This window comes from Mobula hypostoma, chromosome 12 (assembly GCF_963921235.1).
Source record: "Mobula hypostoma chromosome 12, sMobHyp1.1, whole genome shotgun sequence".
Lineage (NCBI taxonomy): Eukaryota > Metazoa > Chordata > Chondrichthyes > Myliobatiformes > Myliobatidae > Mobula > Mobula hypostoma.
The window spans coordinates 111,197,310-111,224,132 of NC_086108.1; the positions used below are offsets into that span (position 1 = coordinate 111,197,310).

The 26,823-nt window shown below is 50.4% G+C and overlaps 1 protein-coding gene across 1 annotated transcript; it reads right to left on the reverse strand.

Annotated features, from left to right (window-relative positions):
• Window positions 1-1,357: 1,357 nt before the first annotated feature.
• ctbs (chitobiase, di-N-acetyl-) lies at window positions 1,358-26,627 on the reverse strand. The gene is made up of 7 exons (XM_063064790.1): window positions 26,388-26,627; window positions 17,443-17,581; window positions 6,004-6,212; window positions 4,013-4,184; window positions 3,318-3,415; window positions 2,447-2,608; window positions 1,358-2,078 (listed from the first exon to the last, which is right to left on the reverse strand). Exons 1-7 carry the CDS (start codon window positions 26,556-26,558, stop codon window positions 1,893-1,895), a joined length of 1,137 nt encoding a protein of 378 aa, XP_062920860.1. The 5' UTR covers window positions 26,559-26,627; the 3' UTR covers window positions 1,358-1,892.
• Between the last annotated feature and the right edge of the window lie 196 nt (window positions 26,628-26,823).

A 26,823-nucleotide genomic window follows, 5' to 3' on the forward strand; every position in this document is an offset into this window, starting at 1 on the left:
TCTTTTGGTTCCACACATAGCGGTCCACTCTGATTCTCTAAGGGACCAATTTTAACCCTCACTATCCTTTTGCTATTAATATAACTGGAGAAACCCTTGTTTTTACATGTGCCCAAGACTTTTGCAGTATTGTAATCTTGTATTGCACTGTACTGCTGCCACAAAAAAAAATCATGACATATGTGAGTGATGATAAACCTAATTCTGATATGGGTCTCTATTGTGGACTGTGAGTGGGAAGGGGGCAGGGAGAGGGGAGGGTGCAGGAAGCACCAGAGACATCCTGTAATTATCAATAAACCAATTGTTTAGAATCAAATGATCTTGCCTGGAGGCCCAGGGCTGGGTGTGTATGCACCCATGCCACCCCCTGCCCTGGCAACCTCCCATGGCGCTCCACCCTGGCCATTCCCAACATCCTTTGTTCCTGCCAGATTTACAAACTCACTCTCTGCTCCACATTGATAAATGCAGTACTGTACATGTGTATGCATATATACACATGCTACAATGTACTGTACTGCAAAAGTAATATCTAAGACTCTTGCACAGTACTGTACATACTAGCCTGCATTTATAATATAAAGGACATTATAATAATGTTTACAGTGCAGTGACTGAGATGAGAGACGGGGGTGGGATGGCTAACTAGAATGGTTGATCAGATCAACTGCCCGGGGGAAGAAACTTTTAAGATGACGTGGTTTTTGTTTTAAGGCCCCTATATTGCTCTCCAGAAGTGAACTTCTGGAATAGGCATTTTGCAGGATGGGATTTTTTCTGCCTGCTTTTTACTGAATACACACAAGTCCTGCAGTAACAGTAGACTGCTGGCAATGACCTTCTCCGCTGACCTGACAGCTCACTGTAGTTCTTGTGTATTGTGAGAGGATGCTGCACCAGACCAGACAGCGATGGCTGACGTGAGGATGCTCTCTGTGATGGCAGTGTGGAATTGCACCAGTATGTTCAACCACCACAAGTATTCGAATCATCACCACCACTGGCCCGTTCCACACCCCCGCTGATGCAGTGCCTCCGGCAAATGGTGTGTTACTTCTACAGATGCACAGCAGACGGCATACTAACAAGCTGTATAACTGCTTTGTCCAGCAACTACACTGCAATGGGCAGGAAAGCTCTAAAACAGGTAGTCAAAACTGCCCAAATACATCACCGGCACCAGCCTACATGCCATCAAGGACACGTACAGAGAAAGGCGTCGGAAAAGGGCCAGTAATGTGGAGGGTCAAGCATTCCAGCATCTACAGTCCCTTGTGTCCCCTTGCTCCTTAGAGACCTTGCTTGTAAGAAAACAAAGTGGAAAAAATTCCATTTTTCATGAGGCAACACTAAAAACATTTTGGAAACAACTTTATTTTGTGAAACAAAAACTCGCATTAATTTGTAGACAATGAAAAGAAAACAGAGTTAGGGAACAAACTGATTATAGAAAGCACTGGAAAATGTAACAATAGTTCAGGAGTTGTTGTCTTGGCAATGGAAGACCATGAAACAATGATGTGATAATTATCCAAATTACCCAAAATACAATTGATAATTTAAAGCAAAAAATCATAAAATAATGATAGCAAGAATTAATATACATAGAAGACAGGACACATGCATGTCAGAACAGGATATCTCCCACCTGAATGTATTGTGAATGAGTGACGAGAGGTTAAGGTCATGCAGATTGGCCACATCTGTAAATGATTCAAGTTATTAAATCTTTATTGCAAACTGCATTAGTACCTGAATGGAAGTTTGATGATTAGATAATATGTCGAAGTCATTTTTAAGGTTTGAGCTAGCTTCTTTGTTAAGATTACTTGCAAAAGGAAAATTATCCTCTCTGGTGACGGTGAGATGGGCCCAGCTCAGGACATTCTTCAGGTAGGGTATAGAGCAGTCCACATTTCTTCAGTCTGCTTCTTGGCTGTAGTGGTATTGCTGTAGTCCAGGAGGTTTGCATTCCACATGCCTATACCCCGGAGATTGAACTTTACCAAGAGCAACGCCTTCTTTGAAATGCTCTGCGGATCATCGTACCAGACCTCGTGGTACGTCTTATTCACCTGCCACACAAACCAAGTGTTACATGGAGAATAGTTCACTCACTTGATTAAATCTCTATAAAATGAAATAGGGTCATGGAGTCAGAGGTCATGGTTAAAGGGTGAAAGGTAAATTGTTTAAGGGGAACAAACTCACTCAGGGGGGTGCTGAGAGCGTGAAAATATCTGCTAGAGTTAGTGTATAGTTTAGGTTCAATTTCAACATTGAAGAGAAGTTTGGATAAGTACATGGATAGGATTAGTAGACTAATGGAGTAGATGGGCCAAAGGGCTTAGTGTTCTACCACTCTGGGATTGGGCAGAATAACATCAACCTGCACCCGGATCCCTTCATATCCCTCCCACCCATACTAGACCATCATTCTTACCATGTAGATGTAATATGGGGCTTTCTGATCATCGTCCCAAAACCTGCCCGTAATCGATTTGTCAACTTGTTGCATTATCTTCTTGTACGGGATCTGTGTCCCAGCTGCATCACTGCATGGGGCTCCGCGAAAAGGAACACTTTGCAAATCACACCTACCAGCCTGAAAAAGGAGAAGAGCTGAATGGTAATTAACTCGTCGTCGTGGCTATCCCTCGAGGTCGAGGATGATGGTCTTCGTTCTGAAGAAGTGGACCACAGAGTGAAGAAGCCTGTGCGTGTATTTGTTTAACGTGTACTTGATGTTGCACTCCAAGAAGCAGACGATACTTCACAAATCAATCAACTGATGCCAATGGCATGGAAACCACGACGATTGGAGCTGACGGATTTGTTGCAGCCTTCCTCTGCCTTCACAGCCGTTGAGTTCGAAGTAACTTATTAAGTAAATAATTATAGTAACATTGATTTAGAGATTCCACACAGTAACAGGCCCATCCAGCCCATGTCACTAATTAACCTACCAACCTGTACATCTTTGGAATGTGGGAGGAAACCCACTTGGTCACTAGCACTGAAAACTTCACACCACCTTAAATGGATAGGGTCACTTGTCTTGTAAAGGCACTGTCCAGAAGAGAATAGCAAACCACTTCTGTAGAAAACTTTGCCAAGAACACTGTTTATAGACCATGAACGGCCACGTCATACCACTGGCACATAATGAACAAATGATATATCCTTGGATATTAAATTTACTTTTGAACTTTGAGTAGTTAATTCATTCCTTGAGACATGTAAACTATCAGAGAACAACTTGCACAGTAAAACATGACATTCGAAATAATTATACAAAGAACTAAATATCTTACCTCAGACATATGGATGCAAGGGTAATCATAACCATACCATGGGACTCCCAACACCAGTTTCTTTGGATCAATACCCAGCTTTAAATAGCCATTAATACCTAAAAGGAAAGGGAAAATTTGATTTGATTTTGGGTCAAACACTGAAAGTTGTAAACTCAGCCAGCTCCATCATGGGCACTAGCCTCCCCAGCAATAAGGACATCTTCAAAGAAACAATACCTCAAAACTACTACTACGTCGACTCAGGCCTAGGGGGCCGGCGCCAGGCACAATGACGGACTCTCCACTTTTCCTTCTCCCTCAGTGTGTTCAGTTCATCTACATTAGCCGTGCCGCTAATACCTCAAAAAGACAGCATCTATTAAGGACCCCCATCACCTAGGAGATGCCCTCTTCTTACTGCTACCATCAAGGAGGCGGTACAGAAGCCTGAAGACACACTGAACGTTTTAGGAACAGTTTCTTTCCCCTCTGCCAGATTTCTGAATGGACAATGAACCCAGGAACACCAATTTTTGCACTTGCACATTTAATTGAATTTATTTATACACAGTACTTCCAAATTTTAAGCCTAAATAAACAGCAATATACTGCTGCTGCAAAACACCAAATGTCGCTCCTTCCATCAATGACTAAACCAGATGTTGAAACACGATAGGTAGACCAGGCACAAACAAGGTGAGCAGTCTTTGTACCTGATTCTGTCTGGTAATAGGGTGCATTCGCCTTTGCAACACAATCGTCCCATATCTGGCTCTGTATATCATAGGACATGACGAATAAAAAGTCACAGGAGTTTGCAATTTCCACGTAATCATAGCATCGTCCATCAATGCAATCCGGAGACCAAGCCACATCAAACGTAACCTGAGGAACAGTTACAAGTTAATTTCATTTTACGGCACTCATTCCATATTTCCCGACGACTTGGGAGGTCCATTGACTTAATGTGACTCTCAGAGCAGTCCCACTTTTCAATGTTGTTGCAGTCCTATCCTGGGAATGAAAGGGTTAATGGATGAGAAGCATTTGATGGCTCTGGACCTGTACTCACACTGGAGTTCAGAAGAATGAGGGGGATCTCATTGAAACCTATCGAATATTGAAAGGTTGAGATAGAGTGGATGTGGAAAGTAAATTTCCTATAGTGGGAAAATCTAGGACCAGAGGACACCACTTCAGAATAGGACATCCCTTTGGAACAAAGATGAGGATGGTGAACCTGTGAAATTCATTGCCACAGCCCCCTGTGGAAACCAAGTTATTGGGTACTTTTAAAGTGGAGGTCAATAACTTCTTGATTAGTCAGGGTATCAAAGGTTACAGGCAGAAATCAGGATAATGGGGTTAAGAGGGATAATAATCAGCCTGGATGGAATGGCAGAGACTTGATGGGCTAAATAGCCCAACTCGGCTCCTATGTCTTATAGTCTATAAAACCCTAGTTAGTATGGAGATACAGCACCAGTCATAGACAACAGCTCCAACTATGTTGCTTCCTTACCTGGCACAGCAGATACACTCCTTTGGACACACTGATGATTGAGAGATTCTCCCAATAGTGGTGGGATCTACAATTCAGGATGCAAGCTTTTCATATGCTTGAAAGATGCATGACATGCCAGAAAACAAATCCTGGAACACTGGAAAAACTACCACAATTAAGAGCTCCTGCCCCACCTGGTCCATTTTTACATTTACCAGTGGACTACATTCATCTACTGGAGTGTCAAGGATACTCAGATGTGTTAGTAATAGTGGACAAATTCTCAGCAAGAAAAGCCACTGCCACACACACTGCAAAAACACTGCTCAAGAACTATAGTCCTAGAAGGGGATTGCCATGTCTGACAAAGGAACACATCTCACTGGGAATGTTTGTCAGGAATTCAGTCGATTGATGAACATTGAATAATCTTTTCATTGTGCAGAGCAGCCAAGAGTGATCAGGACAAGTCAATCAAATGACTGGAAGCTAATGACTGACTAAGTATCACGAGGAAGTACCATGGTCTACTGTTCTTCCTATGGTCTTTAGTTTCAGAGCAACCCCAAACAAGAAAACTAAACCAAGTCCACTCAAGGCAGTAACTATGTCCCCACCTCAATCTCACAGAGGCAGAGATACACATTATGGCAGACAGGTAACTATTGTGTGAAATTGTCCAGTCTGTTTCTCAACAAGTTTCTGCCATATGGGAAGATCCAACATAATCAAGGACAGATCCTGATTCACTCCTCCCCCTCCTTCCCTCTAATTCCCCACTCTGGCTCCCCTCTTATCTCTTCTCTCCTCACCTGCCCATCATCGCCACTGGTGCCCTCCCCCTTCCCTTTCTCCCATAGTCCACTCTGCTTTCAGATTCCTCCTTCAACCCCTTACCTTTTCCACCTATCACCACCCAGCTTACTTCATCACCCCCTAGTTTCACTTATCAGATTCTACCTTATACTCCTTCCCCTACCTTCTTATTCTGGCAGCTCCTTTCTGGTTTCAGCCCAAAACATCCTCTGTTTATTCATTTCCATAGATGCTACCCGACCTGCTAAATTCCTCCAGCATTGTGGGCAAGTTGCTCTGGAAACCATGGCCATTGTCTAATCTGCTGGGTCTTTCCACCCAAGCATTTTGTTTTAATTTCAGATTGCCAACATTTGCATTACAATTATAAAGTGGCTTCTTTACCTGGGACCCTGGTATTTCCTGGTGGAATATTTCTGTGGTTTCCTTCACAAGCTGAGTTAATGCAAAGTATTCCACAGATTGATATGCAACAGCTTCTTCCAGATCCAAATTGATTCCATCCAGAAATTGTTTTTTTGCCAGCTGCACTTTACTATGGATCCAAGCTGTTCTGTTAACCTGATCTATAATATCCTTTATTGCTACGTCACCTGAAGAGGGAGGAGATACACATTAGCACAGCATCAGCCATAAGATCAGTCATCTTCCGGTCAAGACAGTGCCTGCATACATCGCTCGCTTGGTTGACATCTTCTGGATCAATTATATGTTCAAATGTAAGTTTAACGTCAGGGAAATGTATACAATATACATCCTGAAATGCTTTTTCTTTTGCAAAACATCCATGAGAACAGATAACAGGAATTCTGCAGATGCTGGAAATTCAAGCAACACACATCAAAGTTGCTGGTGAACGCAGCAGGCCAGGCAGCAACTCTAGGAAGAGGTACAGTCAACGTTTCAGGCCGAGACCCTTCATCAGGACTAACTGAAGGAAAAGTTAGTAAGAGATTTGAAAGTGGGAGGGGGAAGATCCAAAATTTCCCCCTCCTCATCTCAAATCTCTTCCTAACTCTTCCTTCAGTTAGTCCTGACAAAGGGTCTCGGCCTGAAACGTCGACTGTACCTCTTCCTAGAGATGAAAACAGATGTCTTTTACATTTATTTTTCATGTTGAATGTGATTCCGGAACTATTGGAGCCTGTGATTTGCTGTTTGGAGAACGTTTGGGTGTTTCGGTGCTCTATAGTCCGAGGGGATTCCAGGAGGCAGCGGCAGTGTGCAGAAACCTTGTGGTGAGAAGGCTGAGCCAAGGCTCGACTGCATTACACCAATTAAAGTGACTGGAATGAAATGCTGGCTGCCAGCCTTTTTAAAATCTCTGGGGGGGGGAGTGACAGGGGGTTAAAAATAAATAAATAAATCACTTTGCTACAGAGGGGGAGAATGCTGCCCAAGTTTTCTGCATTTTGGATGTGGACATGGACTGTGGACTTTCCTTCAGTCTTGTGGTTCTTTTTTTGTATTGTGTTTTTCGCCCTATCTTTCTAATTGTGTGTGGGGAGGAGGATTTTGGGGTCCATGTGCTTGTTGTTTTTGTTTGTTTTTTGAGTGGGGAGGAGGGATGGGGGGGATCGATAATTGTGCTACTATTCTTTTCTTGGTTTTATGGCCATCTGGAGAAGGATTTCAGAGTTCTATACTGTGATAATAATAAATGAACCTTAACAGAGTAACAAGTGAGCTTACGTTTAATGTACCTTTTGTAACAAGAACCAAATGCAACTAGAGCCTGAGACTGGTTGCACCACCGTCTGGAATGGAGAGTCACTGCACAGGATCAGAAAAAGCTGCAGAGATTTGTACACTCAGCCAGTTCCATCATGGGCACGAACCTCTACAGCATCGTGGGCACCTTCAACAGGTGATGCCTCAAAAAGGTGGAATCCATTGTTAAGGACCCCCATCACACACGTGTGCCCCCTTCTCATTGCTATCATCAAGGTGGTGGCAAATTCAACAATTCAGAAAGAGCTTGCTCCCCTCAGATTTCTGAATCGACACTGAATCCATGTACATTATCTCAATTTTTCTTGCTCTTATTGCATTACTTAATTTTTTTAAATACATTTTATTGTAATTTAACTATTATTGCAATGTACTTCTGCTATAAAACAACATATTTCATGGCATATGCCAGTGATATTAAACCTGATTCTGAAGACCGCAGACCAGTACAGCACAGTTCAGGCCATTTGCCCACAAGGTTGTGCTGACCTTTTAACCTAACCCTTCCCTTTTCACAAAGCTCTCCACCTTCCTTTCACACGTGTCTGAGACTTTTAAATGCCCACTAACATATCTGTCTCTCACCACACCTGGCAGTGTGTTCCATACACTTATCACTGTGTAAAAAAAAACTTAATTCTGTCATTTCCCTGCCCACCACCCCCCCCCACCAATTCTTTGTTCCAAACACTTAAAATTATGGCCCTTGGATTAGCCATTTCTAACTTGGCAAAAGTTTGGCGAATTTGTGCCCAAACACAAGATTGAAGATTAAAGATTCAAGATTGTTTAATGCCATTCCCAGTACACAAGTGTAAAGGAGAACAATAATTGTAATTCCGGATCCGATGCAGCACAAAAGAGACAAACAAGGTGAAGTACACAATAAAATAATTATAAATACATAAGATAGCTTATATACATCGATTAATTGTATGTCCATAGAGTGACACTAGGCACATGAGTGTCTGTACATACGGTGACTGACTGGAAATGATAAAGTAGTGGTGGTTGGGGGTGTGGAGGGGTGGGTTAGTGGGTGGGGATGTGGAGGGGTGGGTTAGTGGTCGGGGGTGTGGAGGGGTGGGTTAGTGGGTGGGGATGTGGAGGGGTGGGTTAGTGGTCGGGGGTGTGGAGGGGTGGGTTAGTGGTCGGGGGTGTGGAGGGGTGGGTTAGTGGTCGGGGGTGTGGAGGGGTGGGTTAGAGGGTGGGGGTGTGGAGGGGTGGGTTAGTGGACGGGGGTGTGGAGGGGTGGGTTAGTGGTCGGGGGTGTGGAGGGGTGGGTTAGTGGGTGGGGATGTGGAGGGGTGGGTTAGTGGACGGGGGTGTGGAGGGGTGGGTTAGTGGTCGGGGGTGTGGAGGGGTGGGTTAGTGGGTGGGGGTGTGGAGGGGTGGGTTAGTGGTCGGGGGTGTGGATGGGTGGGTTAGTGGGTGGGGGTGTGGAGGGGTGGGTTAGTGGTCGGGGATGTGGAGGGGTGGGTTAGTGGTCGGGGGTGTGGAGGGGTGAGTTAGTGGTCGGGGGTGTGGAGGGGTGGGTTAGTGGTCGGGGGTGTGGAGGGGTGGGTTAGTGGTCGGGGGTGTGGAGGGGTGGGTTAGTGGACGGGGTGCGGAGGGGTGGGTTAGTGGACGGGGTGCAGAGGGGTGGGTTAGTGGACGGGGGTGTGGAGGGGTGGGTTAGTGGTCGGGGGAGTGGAGGGGTGGGTTAGTGGTCGGGGGTGTGGAGGGGTGGGTTAGTGGGTGGGGGAGTGGAGGGGTGGGTTAGTGGGTGGGGGTGTGGAGGGGTGGGTTAGTGGTCGGGGGTGTGGAGGGGTGGGTTAGTGGGTGGGTGTGTGGAGGGGTGGGTTAGTGGTCGGGGGTGTGGAGGGGTGGGTTAGTGGGTGGGGTGTGGAGGGGTGGGTTAGTGGGTGGGGGAGTGGAGGGGTGGGTTGGGGAGTGGAGGGGTGGGTTAGTGGGTGGAGGGGTGGGTTAGTGGGTGGGGGAGTGGAGGGGTGGGTTAGTGGACGGGGGTGTGGAGGGGTGGGTTAGTGGACGGGGGTGTGGAGGGGTGGGTTAGTGGACGGGGGTGTGGAGGGGTGGGTTAGTGGGTGGGGGAGTGGAGGGGTGGGTTAGTGGGTGGGGGAGTGGAGGGGTGGGTTAGTGGGTGGGGGAGTGGAGGGGTGGGTTAGTGGGTGGGGGAGTGGAGGGGTGGGTGAGTGGTCGGGGGAGTGGAGGGGTGGGTTAGTGGTCGGGGGTGTGGAGGGGTGGGTTAGTGCACGGGGTGTGGAGGGGTGGGTTAGTGGACGGGGTGTGTAGGGGTGGGTTAGTGGACGGGGTGTGTAGGGGTGGGTTAGTGGTCGGGGGTGTGGAGGGGTGGGTTAGTGGTCGGGGGTGTGGAGGGGTGGGTTAGTGGTCGGGGGTGTGGAGGGGTGGGTTAGTGGACGGGGGTGTGGAGGGGTGGGTTAGTGGACGGGGGTGTGGAGGGGTGGGTTAGTGGTCGGGGGTGTGGAGGGGTGGGTTAGTGGTCGGGGGTGTGGGTTACTGGTCGGGGGTGTGGAGGGGTGGGTTACTGGTCGGGGGTGTGGAGGGGTGGGTTAGTGGACGGGGTGTGGAGGGGTGGGTTAGTGGTCGGGGGTGTGGAGGGGTGGGTTAGTGGACGGGGGTGTGGAGGGGTGGGTTAGTGGACGGGGGTGTGGAGGGGTGGGTTAGTGGTCGGGCGTGTGGATGGGTGGGTTAGTGGGTGGGGGTGTGGAGGGGTGGGTTAGTGGGTGGGGGTGTGGTGGGGTGGGTTAGTGGGTGGGGGTGTGGAGGGGTGGGTTACTGGTCAGGGGTGTGGAGGGGTGGGTTACTGGTCGGGGGTGTGGAGGGGTGGGTTACTGGTCGGGTGTGTGGAGGGGTGGGTTAGTGGTCGGGGGTGTGGAGGGGTGGGTTAGTGGACGGGGGTGTGGAGGGGTGGGTTAGTGGGTGGGGGAGTGGAGGGGTGGGTTAGTGGACGGGGGTGTGGAGGGGTGGGTTAGTGGACGGGGGTGTGGAGGGGTGGGTTAGTGGGTGGGGGAGTGGAGGGGTGGGTGAGTGGTCGGGGGAGTGGAGGGGTGGGTGAGTGGTCGGGGGTGTGGAGGGGTGGGTGAGTGGTCGGGGGTGTGGAGGGGTGGGTTAGTGGACGGGGGAGTGGAGGGGTGGGCTAGTGGTCGGGTGTGTGGAGGGGTGGGTTAGTGGTCGGGTGTGTGGAGGGGTGGGTTAGTGGTCGGGTGTGTGGAGGGGTGGGTTAGTGGGTTGGGGTGTGGAGGGGTGGTTAGTGGTTGGGGGTGTGGAGGGGTGGGTTAGTGGACGGGGTGTGGAGGGGTGGGTTAGTGGTCGGGGGTGTGGAGGGGTGGGTTAGTGGACGGGGGTGTGGAGGGGTGGGTTAGTGGTCGGGGGTGTGGAGGGGTGGGTTAGTGGTCGGGGGTGTGGACGGGTGGGTTAGTGAGTGGGGGTGTGGAGGGGTGGGTTAGTGGACGGGGTGTGGAGGGGTGGGTTAGTGGTCGGGGTTGTGGAGGGGTGGGTTAGTGGACGGGGTGTGGAGGGGTGGGTTAGTGGTTGGGGTGTGGAGGGGTGGGTTTGTGGTCGGGGGTGTGGAGGGGTGGGTTAGTGGTCGGGAGTGTGGAGGGGTGGGTTAGTGGTCGGGTGTGTGGAGGGGTGGGTTAGTGGTCGGGTGTGTGGAGGGGTGGGTTAGTGGGTGGGGGTGTGGAGGGGTGGGTTAGTGGTTGGGGGTGTGGAGGGGTGGGTTAGTGGACGGGGGTGTGGAGGGGTGGGTTAGTGGTCGGGGGTGTGGAGGGGTGGGTTAGTGGACGGGGGTGTGGATGGGTGGGTTAGTGGTCGGGGGTGTGGAGGGGTGGGTTAGTGAGTGGGGGTGTGGAGGGGTGGGTTAGTGGTCGGGTGTGTGGAGGGGTGGGTTAGTGGACGGGGTGTGGAGGGGTGGGTTAGTGGTCGGGTGTGTGGAGGGGTGGGTTTGTGGTCGGAGGAGTGGGTTAGTGGACGGGGGTGTGGAGGGGTGGGTTAGTGGTCGGGGGTGTGGAGGGGTGGGTTAGTGGTCGGGTGTGTGGAGGGGTGGGTTTGTGGTCGGAGGGGTGGGTTAGTGGTCGGGTGTGTGGAGGGGTGGGTTTGTGGTCGGAGGGGTGGGTTAGTGGACGGGGGTGTGGAGGGGTGGGTTAGTGGTCGGGGGTGTGGAGGGGTGGGTTAGTGGACGGGGGTGTGGATGGGTGGGTTAGTGGTCGGGGGTGTGGAGGGGTGGGTTAGTGAGTGGGGGTGTGGAGGGGTGGGTTAGTGGTCGGGTGTGTGGAGGGGTGGGTTAGTGGACGGGGTGTGGAGGGGTGGGTTAGTGGTTGGGGGTGTGGAGGGGTGGGTTTGTGGTCGGGGGTGTGGAGGGGTGGGTTAGTGGTCGGGGGTGTGGAGGGGTGGGTTACGGGTCGGGGGTGTGGAGGGGTGGGTTACGGGTCGGGGGTGTGGAGGGGTGGGTTAGTGGACGGGGGTGTGGAGGGGCGGGTTAGTGGTCGGGGGTGTGGAGGGGCGGGTTAGTGGTCGGGGGTGTGGAGGGGCGGGTTAGTGGACGGGGGTGTGGAGGGGCGGGTTAGTGGTCGGGGGTGTGGAGGGGCGGGTTAGTGGTCGGGGGTGTGGAGGGGCGGGTTAGTGGTCGGGGGTGTGGAGGGGCGGGTTAGTGGTCGGGGGTGTGGAGGGGCGGGTTAGTGGTCGGGGGTGTGGAGGGGTGGGTTAGTGGACGGGGGAGTGGAGGGGTGGGTTAGTGGACGGGGGTGTGGAGGGGTGGGTTAGTGGACGGGGGTGTGGAGGGGTGGGTTAGTGGGTGGGGGAGTGGAGGGGTGGGTGAGTGGTCGGGAGAGTGGAGGGGTGGGTGAGTGGTCGGGGGTGTGGAGGGGTGGGTTAGTGTACGGGGTGTGGAGGGGTGGGTTAGTGGACGGGGGAGTGGAGGGGTGGGCTAGTGGTCGGGTGTGTGGAGGGGTGGGTTAGTGGGTTGGGGTGTGGAGGGGTGGGTTAGTGGTTGGGGGTGTGGAGGGGTGGGTTAGTGGACGGGGTGTGGAGTGGTGGTTTAGTGGACGGGGGTGTGGAGGGGTGGGTTAGTGGTCGGGGGTGTGGATGGGAGGGTTAGTGGTCGGGGGTGTGGAGGGGTGGGTTAGTGGTCGGGGGTGTGGAGGGGTGGGTTAGTGAGTGGGGGTGTGGAGGGGTGGGTTAGTGGACGGGGTGTGGAGGGGTGGGTTAGTGGACGGGGTGTGGAGGGGTGGGTTAGTGGTCGGGTGTGTGGAGGGGTGGGTTAGTGGTCGGGGTTGTGGAGGGGTGGGTTAGTGGACGGGGTGTGGAGGGGTGGGTTAGTGGTTGGGGGTGTGGAGGGGTGGGTTTGTGGTTGGGGGTGTGGAGGGGCGGGTTAGTGGACGGGGGTGTGGAGGGGCGGGTTAGTGGTCGGGGGTGTGGAGGGGCGGGTTAGTGGTCGGGGGTGTGGAGGGGCGGGTTAGTGGTCGGGGGTGTGGAGGGGCGGGTTAGTGGTCGGGGGTGTGGAGGGGCGGGTTAGTGGTCGGGGGTGTGGAGGGGCGGGTTAGTGGTCGGGGGAGTGGAGGGGTGGGTTAGTGGACGGGGGTGTGGAGGGGTGGGTTAGTGGGTGGGGGTGTGGAGGGGTGGGTTAGTGGGTGGGGGAGTGGAGGGGTGGGTGAGTGGTCGGGAGAGTGGAGGGGTGGGTGAATGGTCGGGGGTGTGGAGGGGTGGGTTAGTGTACGGGGTGTGGAGGGGTGGGTTAGTGGACGGGGGAGTGGAGGGGTGGGCTAGTGGTCGGGTGTGTGGAGGGGTGGGTTAGTGGTCGGGTGTGTGGAGGGGTGGGTTAGTGGTCGGGTGTGTGGAGGGGTGGGTTAGTGGGTTGGGGTGTGGAGGGGTGGTTAGTGGTTGGGGGTGTGGAGGGGTGGGTTAGTGGACGGGGTGTGGAGGGGTGGGTTAGTGGACGGGGGTGTGGAGGGGTGGGTTAGTGGTCGGGGGTGTGGAGGGGTGGGTTAGTGGACGGGGGTGTGGATGGGTGGGTTAGTGGTCGGGGGTGTGGAGGGGTGGGTTAGTGGTCGGGGGTGTGGAGGGGTGGGTTAGTGAGTGGGGGTGTGGAGGGGTGGGTTAGTGGACGGGGTGTGGAGGGGTGGGTTAGTGGTCGGGTGTGTGGAGGGGTGGGTTAGTGGTTGGGGGTGTGGAGGGGTGGGTTTGTGGTTGGGGGTGTGGAGGGGTGGGTTAGTGGACGGGGTGTGGAGGGGTGGGTTAGTGGACGGGGGTGTGGATGGGTGGGTTAGTGGACGGGGGTGTGGAGGGGTGGGTTAGTGAGTGGGGGTGTGGAGGGGTGGGTTAGTGGTCGGGGGTGTGGAGGGGTGGGTTAGTGGTCGGGGGTGTGGAGGGGTGGGTTAGTGGACGGGGGTGTGGAGGGGTGGGTTAGTGGACGGGGGTGTGGAGGGGTGGGTTAGTGGTCGGGGGTGTGGAGGGGTGGGTTAGTGGTCGGGGGTGTGGAGGGGTGGGTTTGTGGGTGGGGGTGTGGAGGGGTGGGTTAGTGGTCGGGGGTGTGGAAGGGTGGGTTAGTGGTCAGGGGTGTGGAGGGGTGGGTTAGTGGACGGGGTGTGGAGGGGTGGGTTAGTGGTCCGTGGTGTGGAGGGGTGGGTTAGTGGTCGGGGGTGTGGAGGGGTGGGTTAGTGGACGGGGGTGTGGAGGGGTGGGTTAGTGGACGGGGGTGTGGAGGGGCGGGTTAGTGGTCGGGGGTGTGGAGGGGCGGGTTAGTGGTCGGGGGTGTGGAGGGGCGGGTTAGTGGGTGGGGGTGTGGAGGGGTGGGTTAGTGGTTGGGGGTGTGGAGGGGTGGGTTAGTGGACGGGGTGTTGAGGGGTGGGTTAGTGGACGGAGGTGTGGAGGGGTGGGTTAGTGGTCGGGGTGTGGAGGGGTGGGTTAGTGGTCGGGGGTGTGGAGGGGTGGGTTAGTGGTCGGGGGTGTGGAGGGCTGGGTTAGTGGTCGGGGGTGTGGAGGGCTGGGTTAGTGGTCGGGGGTGTGGAGGGGTGGGTTAGTGGTCGGGGGTGTGGAGGGGTGGGTTAGTGGGTGGGGGAGTGGTGGGGTGGGTTAGTGGTCGGGGGTGTGGAGGGGTGGGTTAGTGGGTGGGGGAGTGGAGGGGTGGGTTAGTGGTCGGGGGTGTGGAGGGGTGGGTTAGTGGACGGGGTGTGGAGGGGTGGGTTAGTGGTCGGGTGTGTGGAGGGGTGGGTTAGTGGTCGGGGGTGTGGAGAGGTGGGTTAGTGGACGGGGGTGTGGAGGGGTGGGTTAGTGGACGGGGGTGTGGAGGGGTGGGTTAGTGGACGGGGGTGTGGAGGGGTGGGTTAGTGGACGGGGGTGTGGAGGGGTGGGTTAGTGGTCGGGGGTGTGGAGGGTGGGTTAGTGGTCGGGGGTGTGGAGGGTGGGTTAGTGGTCGGGGGTGTGGAGGGGTGGGTTAGTGGATGGGGTGTGGAGGGGTGGGTTAGTGGACGGGGGTGTGGAGCGGTGGGTTAGTGGACGGGGGTGTGGAGGGGTGGGTTAGTGGACGGGGGTGTGGAGGGGTGGGTTAGTGGTCGGGGGTGTGGAGGGGTGGGTTAGTGGTCGGGGGTGTGGAGGGGTGGGTTAGTGGTCGGGGGTGTGGAGGGGTGGGTTAGTGGTCGGGGGTGTGGATGGGTGGGTTAGTGAGTGGGGGTGTGGAGGGGTGGGTTAGTGGACGGGGTGTGGAGGGGTGGGTTAGTGGACGGGGGTGTGGAGGGGTGCGTTAGTGGTCGGGGGTGTGGAGGGGTGGGTTAGTGGACGGGGGTGTGGAGGGGTGGGTTAGTGAGTGGGGGTGTGGAGGGGTGGGTTAGTGGGTGGGGGTGTGGAGGGGTGGGTTAGTGGGTGGGGGTGTGGAGGGGTGGGTTAGTGGTTGGGGGGTGTGAAGGGGTGGGTTAGTGGTTGGGTTGTGGAGGGGTGGGTTAGTGGGTGGGGGTGTGAAGGGGTGGGTTAGTGGTTGGGGTGTGGAGGGGTGGGTTAGTGGACGGGGGTGTGGAGGGGTGGGTTAGTGGGTGGGGTGTGGAGGGGGTGGGTTAGTGGTCGGGGGTGTGGAGGGGTGGGTTAGTGGACGGGGGTGTGGAGGGGTGGGTTAGTGGACGGGGGTGTGGAGGGGTGGGTTAGTGGACGGGGGTGTGGAGGGGTGGGTTAGTGGTCGGGGGTGTGGAGGGGTGGGTTAGTGGTCGGGGGTGTGGAGGGGTGGGTGAATGGTCGGGGGTGTGGAGGGGTGGGTTAGTGGACGGGGTGTGGAGGGGTGGGTTAGTGGACGGGGTGTGGAGGGGTGGGTTAGTGGTCGGGTGTGTGGAGGGGTGGGTTAGTGGTCGGGTGTGTGGAGGGGTGGGTTAATGGGTGGAGGTGTTGATCAGCCTCACTGCCTGGGGAAAGCAGCTGCTCTTGAGTGAGGTTGTCCTAATGTTGATGCTGTGCAGCCTTCTCCTTGATGGGAGTGGAGGGGAACAGTATCTGAGTGGATGGGATCCTTCATGATGTCATTGGCACTTTTCCAGAGCTTTTTTGTAGTGAAGTTATCCCTCTGATTCAGGAGTCTGATGTTTGAGGGGTAAAAACTGTTCCTGAACCTGGTGTGTGGGTGCTGAGGCTCCTGTACCTCCTTCCTGATGGCGGCAGTGAGAAGAGAGCATGGCCTGGGTGGTGGTGGGGTTCTTGATGAAAGATGCTGCTTTCCTGTGACAATGTTTCATGTAGATGTGCTCAAAGTGGATTTGGTATTAGTTTATTATCATCACGTCAGAATCAGACCTTAATATCAGGTCTTGCAAGCTGTTCATACAGATCTGATTACACAGTGCATTGAGAGAACAAGGGAAGTCAATTAACAATGCAGAACAAAGTGTAACAACTACAGAGAAACTGCAGTGCAGATGAGGAACAAGATGCAAAATCATAACCACGTCGAGGGATGCCTACCCTGAAGTTTAAAGCTTCTCTTCGATGGGAATTCAGTGGGACCCTCTCTCACTGCTCCATCTCTGTAATCTCCAACTCTTTGACTATCTTATCACCCAGAATCACTATTGCAGCCGTGTGTCCTTTCTGGAAACCTACTGCCTGCTAGCTTGTCCTGCTCCCACCTTATTCTGGCTTCTTCCCCTTTCCTTTCCTGACTCAGTCTTCATCAGTTTCATTGGCTCTTTATTCCCCTTCATAGATGCTGCCTGACCAGCTGGGTTTCTCCAGAATTTTGTGTGTTAGTCAAGATCAGAACAAGGTAGATGTGTGAGGTCAAAAGACCAATTTATCATACTGGAATCCAGCCATGTACTTGCCAGAAAAGTTCAAAGTAAATTTATTATCAAAGTACATACACGTCATTATATGCAGCTCTGAGATTCATTTTCTTGTGGGCATTCACAAGAATAGTCTTATAACAGTGAGATAGAAGCTGTCCTTGAGCCTGGTGGTATGTGCTTTCAGGCTTCTGTATCTTCTCCCTGATTACCAGTGAATAGGAAAAGAGAGAGAGTCCACGGTGGGCAGGGTCTTTGATTATTCTGCCATCAGGAAGGAGGTACAGGAGACTTGGGACTCACACCACCAGGTTCAGGAGTAGTTATTACCCCTCAACCATCAGGCTCCTGAACCAGAGGGGATAACGTCACTCTCCCCAACACTAAACTGTGCCTATAACCTATGGACTCACTTTCAAGGACTCTTCATCTTATGTTCTCGATATTTATTGCTTATCATAATTTCTCTTTCGCTCTTTTTGCATTTACAGTTTGTTTATTTTTGCACATTGGTTGGTTGTTTAGTTGGGCACGGTCTTTGATTCTATTGCATTACTTGTATTTACCATGAAAGCCCGCAATAAAATGAATCTCAGGGTTGCATATAATGACACGCATGTACTTTGATAATAAATTTACTTTGAGCTTTCCTGGCTGCTCTTCCAAGGCAGAAAGTACAGACAATCCATGGAGGGGAGGCTGGATTCCATGATGTACTGAGCTGTGTCCACAACTCCCTGAAGTTTGTTCTTGCGAGTGCAGCTCCATTGTAGCTCGAGTTGCACACCAGCAGAAAACCTCTGACAAGAATAGTTACCTTTCAGAACAACTCGAACCTCATTTGCGTGTGCGTGACACAAAAGCTCAGGGTCATATGCTCCAAATATTGCGATGGTTGTTAGTTTGGACCAATCATAATGCTTCCAATCTTGTCCTCCAACGTCAAAGGCAAAAACCTAAAGCGGAAATTAAAACAACCTTTTGTGATAAAAGCCATAAAACAGACTGACAAATTTGGATGTCCCTCAAATAGTTAAATTTCCAAGGATACAAGGCAAGAACAATGCTCCCTCTAGTTATTTTTACAGCTGTGTGGAACAACCATTGCAGGAATTTTTTTTTTAAAAACACGGCCTGAAAACTGCACAACACTTTAACATGGTAGTCACGGGAGATTTTAACATGCAGGTCGATTGGGAAAATCAGGTTGGTAATGGATGTCAAGAGTGAGTTTGTTGAATGTCTAAGAGGTGGCTTTTTAGAGCAATTTGCTGTTGAGCCAACTAGGGGATCAGCTATACTGATTGGGTGTTTATATAATGAACCAGAGGTGATTAGGGTGCTTAAAGTAAAAGAACCCTTAGGAACCAATGATCACAATATGATTGTGTTCAACTTGAAATTTGATAGGGAGAAAGTAAAGTCTGATGTAGCAGTATTTCAGTGGAGTAAGAGAAATTACAGTGGTATGAGAGAGGAGTTGGCCAAAGTAAATTGGAAAGAGCTGCTGGCAGGGATGTCAGCAGAGCAGCAATGGTGTGTGTTTCTGGGAAAAATGAGGAAGGTGCAGGACATACGTACTCCAAAAATGAAGAAATACTCAAATAGTAAAATAGTACAACCATGGCAGACAAGGGAAGTCAAAGCTATTGTAAAAGCAAAAGGGCATACAACAAAGCAAAAATTAGTGGGAAGATAGAAAATAAGGAAGTTTTTAAAAACCTTGAGAGCAACTAAAAAAAATCATTATAAGGGAAAAGATGAAAAATGAAAGCAAGCTAGCAAATAATATCAAAGTGGATAGTAAAAGTTTTTTCAAGTATATTAAAAATAAAAGAAATGAGAACAGATATAGGACCACTAGAAAATGAGGCAGGAGAAATAATAACAGGGGACAAGGAGATGGCTGATTAACTAAATGAGTATTTTGTGTCTTCACTGTGGAAGACACCAGCAGTATGCCTGATGTTGTAGTGTGTGAAGGAAGAGAAGTTGGTGCAGTTACTGTTACAAGCAGCTCAAAAAGCTGAAACACCTAAGGGTACAAAAATCACCAGAACCAGATGAACTGCACCCTAGAGTTCTGAAAGAGGTAGTGTTAGAGATTGTGGTGGGGTTGGAAATGCTCTTTCAAAAATCATTGGACTCTGGCATGGTACCAGAGTAGAAAATTGCCAATTCACTCCACTCTTTAAGAAAGGAGGAAGGCAGCAGAAAGAAAATTAGAAGCCAGTTAGCCTGACGTCAGGGGTTGGGAAGATGTCAGAGTCAATTGTTAAGAATGAGGTGGAGTGCTTGGTGACACAAGACAAGATAATACAAAGTCAGCATAGCTTCCTTCAGGGAAAATCCTGATTGACAAATTTGTTGGAATTCTTTGAGATTACAAGTAGGATAGACAAAGGGGATACAGATATTGTATATTTGGACTTTCAGAACCCCTTTGACAAGGTGCCACACGTGAGGCTGCTTATCAAGTTAAGAGTCCATGGTATTACAGGAAAATTACTAGCATGATTAGAGCATTAGCTGATTGGTACGAGGCAGCGAGTGGGAATGAAAGGATCCTTTGCTGGTTGGCTGCCAGTCACTAGTGGTGTTCTGCAGGGGTCGGTGTTGGGACCACTCCTTTTTACGCTGTATATAAATGATTTAGATGATGGAATAGATGGCTTTTTGCCAAGTTTGCAGATGATACGAAGATTGGTGGAGGGGCGGGTAGTGTTGAGGAAACAGATAGGATGCAGAGGACTTAGACAGATTAGGAGAATGGGCATGGAAGTGGCAATGTTGGAAAAGGCATGGTCATGTACTTTGGTAATAGAAATAAATGTGCAGACTATTTTCTGAACGGGGAGAAAATCCAGGAATCTGAGATGCCGAGAGACTTGGGAGTCCTTGTGCAGAACACCCCGAAGGTTAACTTGCAGGTTGAGTCGGTGGTGGAGGAAGGCAAATGCCATGTTAGCATTCATTTCAAGAGGTCTAGAATACAACAGGAGGGATGTGATGCTGAGGCTTTATAAGGCACTGGTGAGGCCTCCCCTTGAGCGTCGTGAACAGTTTTGGGTCTTAGTCAAGATATGCTGGCATTGGAGAAGGTCCAGAGGAGGTTCACAAAGATGATTCCAGAAATAAAAGGATTATCATATGAGGAATGTTTGATGACTCTGGGTCTGTACTCGTTAGAATTCAGAAGGATGAGGGGAATCTCTCTGAAATTCGAATATTGAAAGGCCTAGACAGTATAGATGTTTTTCCCATGGTGAGAGAGTCTAGGACAAGAGGGCACAGCCTCAGGATAGAGGGGCGTCCTTTCAAAACAGATGCGGAAAAATTTCTTTAGCCAAAAGGTGATGAACTTGTGGAATTTGTTGCCACGTGCAACTGTGGAGGCCAGGTCATTGGGCGTATTTAAGGCAGAGATTGATAGGTTCTTGATTGGACGTAGCAAAGGTTATAGGGAGAAGGCTGGGAACTGGGGTTGAGGAGGAGATTAAAAAAAAGGATCAGCCATGATTGAATGGCAGAGCAGACTCGATGGCCCATTTGGCTTAATTCTTCTCCTGCATCTTCCATCATTCACCCTCACAGATGCTGCCTGACCTGCTGAGTTCCTCTAACATTGTGTGCATTGCTCTGGATTTCCAGAATTTGACATGTCCTTGGTCTTTGAAATGAACTTTACATGACACCCTTGTGATCCTTTCTGGGACATTCCAAACATATTACAGACAGTAAAGCACACTGAAGACGAGATACTATCCTGGTGAAACACACACGTTATCACTTGCTAGTACAGATGTACTGAGCAGAAGAATTGTGCTTAGCTGGGAGCTCTGATAACATTGCAACATTCCCCTCAGTAAACAGCAGATTAACTGCTCAATTAAGGCAACTTTTAACCCACACACCAACAAATACTGATAGTACCCAGCCTGCAAGCGATATCCAGCGCTGCTCCTCAGCTACCTGGTAATAATTACTGCAAAACAAATGCAATAGTCAGCAAAGCTCCAACATGATAATAGACCACGTTAGGACAGGCTACAAGATGATTAAATTGCCCATCAGTACGATAAGATGAACTCTTGAACTGAATGTCCGGTACCTCATTATGACTTTACACCTTACTGCCTATATGCACTGCACTTTCCTCTAACAGCTCTGAATGCATAACAGCTTGGTAGGCAACTGTTCTGCCCATGACTGGCAGAAACTGCAGAGAGCTGTGTCCATATCATATAAACCAGCCTCCCCTCCATGCACTCTCAACACTTCCTGCTGCCTCAGTAAAGCAGCTGGCAAAATCCAAGATTCCTCCCAGCTTGGACATTCCTTCTCCCATCGGACGGAAGATATGAAGTCCAAGAGTACACATCACCAGAACCAAAGACAGCTTCTGCCCCACTTAGACTCTTGAAAAGACCACGTGGTTGATAATCTTGTTCGAGGACCTCTTGCCCTCAATCGATCTTATGATTTGAACTTTATCACTTATCTGCACTGCACTTTGTAGCTGTGACACTTCAAATGGCATTGTTATTTTTAAATTTTGTTCTACTTCAATGCTGTGTGTAACAAAAGACCATAAGATATAGGAGCAGAAGTAGGCCAGTCAGCCCATCGACTCTGCTCCGTCATTCAGTCATGGGTTGATCCAATTCTTCCAGTCATCCCCACTCCCTTGCCTTCCCCCCATACCCTTTGATGCCCTGGCCAATCAAGAATCTATCTCTGCCTTAAATGCACCTAATGACTTGGCATCCTGAAGTCGTGCCCTCTTGTCCTAGACTCCCCTACCATGGGAAATAACTTTGCCACATCTAATCTGTTCAGGCCTTTTAATATTTGGAATGTTTCTATGAGATTTCCCCCCCCCCCCCCCCATTCTCCTGAACTCCAGGGAATACAGCCCATGAGCTGCTAGATGTTCCTCACTCGGTAACCCTTTCATTCCTGGAATCATCCTCATGAATCTTCTCTAAACCCTCTCCAATGTCATTTTATAAAGGATATACTAAGGAGCCCAAACCTGCACACAATACTCCAAGTGTGGTTTCACGAGTGCCTTGCTCTTATATTCTATTCCCCTAGAAATGAATGCCAACATTGCATTCTCCTTCACCACTGACTCAACCTGGAGGTTAACCTTCAGGGTATCATGCAGAAGGACTCCCAAGTCCCTTTGCATCTCTGCATTTTGAATTTTCTCCCCATCTAAATAATAGTCTGCCCGTTTATTTCTTCCACCAAAATGCATGACCATACACTTTCCAACATTATATTTCATTTACCCCATACCCCTAAACTATCCAAGTCTCTCTGCAGGCTCTCTGTTTCCTCAATACTACCCTCCACCTATCTTTGTATCATTAGAAAATTTAGCCACAAATCCATTAATACCATAGTCCAAATCATTGACATACATTGTAAAAAGCAGCGGTCCCAACACCGATCCCTGTGGAATTCCACTGGTAACTGGCAGCCAGCCAGAATAGGATCCCCTTATTCCCACTCTATTTTCTGCTGATCAACCAATGCTCCACCCATGCTAGTAACTTCCCTGCAATTCCATGGGCTTTTACCTTGCCAAGCAGCCTCATGTGTCAAAGGCCTTCTGAAAATCCAAGTACACCACATCTCTGCATCTCCTTTGTCTACCCTGCTTGTAATTTCCTCAAAAAATTGCAGTAGGTTAGTCAGACAGGATTTTCCTTTCAGGAAACCATGCTGGCTTTGGCCTATCTTGTCATGTGCCTCCAGGTGCTCCGTAATCTCATCCCTAACAATTGATTCCAACAACTTCCCAACCACTGATGTCAGGCTAACAGGTCTATAGTTTCCTTTCTGCTGCCTCCCACCCTTCTTGAATAGTGGAGTAACATTTGCAATTTTCCAGTCATCTGATAAAATGCCAGAATCTATCGATTCTTCAAGGATCATCGTTAATGCCTCTGCAATCTCTCCAGCTACCATCAGGTCCAGGAGATTTATCCACCCTCAGACCATTAAGCTTCCTGAACACCTTCTCAGTCATAATTTTCACTGCACCAACTTCACTTCCCCGATACTCCTGAATGTCCAGTATACTGCAGATGTCTTCCATTGTGAAGACTGATGCAAGATACGCATTCAGTTCCTCTGTCATCTCCAAGTTTCTCGTTACAATATCTTCAGCATCATTTTCTATTGGTCCTATATCTACCCTCAACTCTCCCTTACCCTTCATATACTCAAGGATCTGTATGAGAGAGAAACTTTTTACTGTATCTCAGTTCATAAAGCAACTTCAACCCCCCCAACAGAAAGCCACCTGCCCATTGTCCCCCTCCTCAATTATCAGCCCCTTCCTGCCTCAGCCCTCCTCACAACTCTTTACACAAAATTTTGATGGAATTCAGCAGCCCAGGCAGCATCTATGGAAAAGAGTACCGTCGACGTTTCGGGCCAAGACACTTAAGTGTCTCGGCCTGAAACACTGACTGTACTATTTTCCATAGACACTCCTGACCTGCTGAGTTCCTCCAGCATTTTGTGTGTGTTGTTTGGATTTCCAGCAGCTACAGATTTTCTCGTTTGTGATTAGACCACGACTTTTTGTAACACCCTCCCTCTTGATGCAGGGTCACAACCAGAAACACCATCCCTCCCTCCACTCCACAGAAGCTGCCCATATCCTCCAGCTGTTTGGCTCTGTTTAACATACAAAATGCATGCTGCTTGGATCTCCAGCATCTGCAGATTTCATGCTTGTGGTTCTGTTTAATGCAGTTTCTGGCACCTGCAGTCTCCTGCTTTGCCTCAGATTTCATACTAGTGAATCAATTCTCAAACCAAAATACAACCAAGCCAACATCCAATTCTCCCAGTCAACACATTAGATGGCAGAAAGAATCAATCACTTTATTGCCAGTATGTGAAACATACTAGAATTGATTGTGGTTCAGGGCCAAACATAAAACACAGGACAATACCAAAACAGACAACAATAGCAACCAACAATTTACAAGACAATAGTGCAAACAGCCATGAATAATAAGTAATTAGAACGGTCACATGCACAAACATCAATAATCAAACTTAAATGTGAACATATGAGCAGACTCAATTATTACAACAAGGAGAGCAGGAAAGACCACTTAACAGATGTTGTGTTAGGGTTTTACACCTGAGAGTGTTTTGTGGAGAAACTGGATACCTACAGGAAAGCAGCTACAGAGATAACATGTAGCCCTGGTGTTGATGGACAAATAGCGTCTCTCCGATGACAATTTGGTAAATATGTGACTGTTAGGTTGGGAGAAGCCAGCAGTAGTTTTTCAGCTCTATTCTTCACTCTGGTCTTTAACAGTAGCTGACAGCCAGCCGACAAAGAACATAGAACACTACAGTGCAGTACAGGCCCTTCGGCCCACAATATTATACTGACCTTTTAACCTACTTTAAGATCACTCTAACCCACCCTCCAGAGATTTATAGAGCTGCAACTTTACCTCTTAGCTCAAACACAATTTCCCAGCTAACATTTGGCCAACACACCATGTGCTGTGTGGTTTGACGTGGGCGATCGCAATCCCATGACCACGATTGTTCTTGGCAAACTCTTCTACAGAAGTGCTTTGCCACTACCTTCTTCTGTACAAAATGGGTAACTCCAGCCATTATCAATACTCTTCAGAGATTGTCCGCCTGTTGTCGGTGGTCGCATAACCAGGACTTGTGATATGCACCAGCTGCTCATACAACCATCCACCACCTGCTCCCATGGCTTCATGTGACCCCGATCGAGGGGGTGGGCAGGTGCTACACCTTGCCCAACGGTGACCTACAGGCTAGTGGAGGGAAGGAGCACCTTGCATCTCCTTTGTTAGAGATGTATCTCCACCCACAAACACAACCTACGTCTTCTTAACCACCTTATCAGCTCGTGTGGCAAATTTGAGAATCTACGTATGCAAACCCCCGTTCCTCTGCACCTGAGAATCCTGCCTTTAACCCCTGTACTCTGCCTTCAAATTCAGCCTTCCAAAGTGAATCAATCACGTCACACTTTTCTGGGCCGAACCCCATCTGCCACTTGTCAGCCCAGATCTGCAGCCTGTCAATGTCCCATTGAACCTATGACAACCTCCACACCACCCAACATTTCTTCAAGTATATTTAGAGGTAGGTACAATCACAATTTTAAAAAATTGGACAGGAAGGTTGAGGGAAAAGGGAGTAGATGGTACAAACACAAGTATATAAATTGACTGGCAGGATCCGGACGGGTCAAAAGGCTGTTTCTTCATGCCGTATAACACTGGGTTTATACACTTCCCTACCCCAAACAACATATTATCGACACGTCCTGCCTCTGTAATACTGCCCTTCAGTGTGCCCTCATGAGTCGCCTGCAGGATATAATTAAAATACTTTTTTTCAACATTATGCAAAGTTTCTGCTACTTCAACGAGAACCTGATCATTAAATTTGCAGATGATACCACAGTGGTGGGGCTCATCAGCAAAAGTGATGAAACAATGTACAGGGAGGAGGTCAAACACCTATACAGCTGGTGCAGGGATAACAACTTGAAGCTTAATGTCACCAAAACCAAGGAGATGATCATCGATTTTAGACGGTCTCAGCCTGAGCACACACCCCTCAGCATCAGCGGCTCCACAGTGGAGAGAGTGGAAAACATCAAGTTCCTTGGGGTGCAGATCTCCGACAATCTCACCTGGTCCAGGAACACCACTGGGATTGTGAAACAGGCCCAGCAGAGATTGCACTTTCTGAGGAAGCTTAAACAAGCATCACTCCCCACTAACATCTTAACTACATTCTACAGAGCCGTGGTTGAGAGTGTGCTGTCCTTTTGCATCACAACCTGGTACTCCAGCTGCAGTGCTGTCGACAAAAAAGCCTTGCAGAGGGTGGTTAGGGGAGCAGAGAAGGTTATTGGGGTCTCTCTACCTTCTGTCCAAGATCGCTTTCAGAGTCGATGCCTCCAGAAGACACGGTACATCATTAAAGACCCCTCACACCCTCTCCATGAACTGTTTGTTCTTCTGCCATCAGGCAAACGTTACAGGAGCATCAAAACTAAAACCACAAGGCTACTAAACAGCTTCCTCCCACAGGCAGTCAGACTGCTAAATAGCTGCTCCACCTGACTCTGCTTTGGACACTTATAACTTGCACTGGACACTTATAACTGATTTTAACTGACATGTGGCTGTTGTGTTTTACTATTTATTGTTATGCTTATTATTTAGTGTTGCGTTTGTTAATGTTATGATTGAACTGCCCCTGAGAAACGCTGTCTCATTCTGCCCTGCAGGGCTGATGTATGGTTAGAATGACAGTAAAGTTTTTTGAATCTTGAAACTACATAGACAATGAAATGTAGTAAACAACCTGAGCTACCACAATCTGAATCGCTGAACCCAACCACATCCTCTCCCCGGACACAACCCCACATCCCTCCTAGGGGTCGCGAGTCCCCACCCAAACCCCGGCTGAGGGTCTCGGGTCCCTCTTTGACAACCTCAAACCTCTCTAGGGCGTCGGACACCTACCCAACCCACTCCCGGGGAGTCCCGACTCCTTTCTCGGGCACACAACCCCACACCGCTCGCCGGGGAATCGTGAGACCCCCTCGCCGAAAACCCCACCACCAGCTCCCTTCCGGACACCACTCCACCCCTCACCGAAGTCCCGGTCGCCCCACTCGGATTCCAGCCCAACCCCAGCCCGCGGCTCCACTAAGCTCACCTCCAGCTGGCTGGCTCCCGACAACGGGCGGCAAAGGCCGGGCTCGGAGCACGGGCAGCCGGGAATCGGGGACGACCTGACGGGCGGAGCACTGCCGGAGCCGCAGGCCACCCACAGCCCGTGGAGGGACAGGAAGATGAGGCCGGGGACGCCCCGAGCTCCGCGGCCCATATCGCCGCTCGGCGGAGGGAATAACCCGCTGGCCGCCGCCTACAAGCCGCGGCCCCGCCCATTGTCCGAGACCCCGCCCCTTCCTTGTGTGGCCCCGCCCCTTCCTTGTGTGGCCCCGCCCATTGTCCGAGACCCCGCCCCTTCCTTGTGTGGCCCCGCCCATTGTCCGCGACCCCGCCCCTTCCTTGTGTTGCCCCGCCTCCCTTCCATAGTCGTAGTCATACTTTATTGATCCCGAGGGAAATTGGTTTTCGTTACAGTTGCA

Coding starts and splice junctions, on each gene's coding strand:
- ctbs (XM_063064790.1), bottom strand. CDS start 26,558: ATGGGCCGCGGAGCTCGGGGCGTCCCCGGCCTCATCTTCCTGTCCCTC. Junction 17,582..26,387: donor CGGGAGCCAGCCAGCTGGAG/GTGAGCTTAGTG, acceptor TTTCCGCTTTAG/GTTTTTGCCTTTGACGTTGG. Junction 3,416..4,012: donor CTATTACCAGACAGAATCAG/GTACAAAGACTG, acceptor CTTTCCTTTTAG/GTATTAATGGCTATTTAAAG.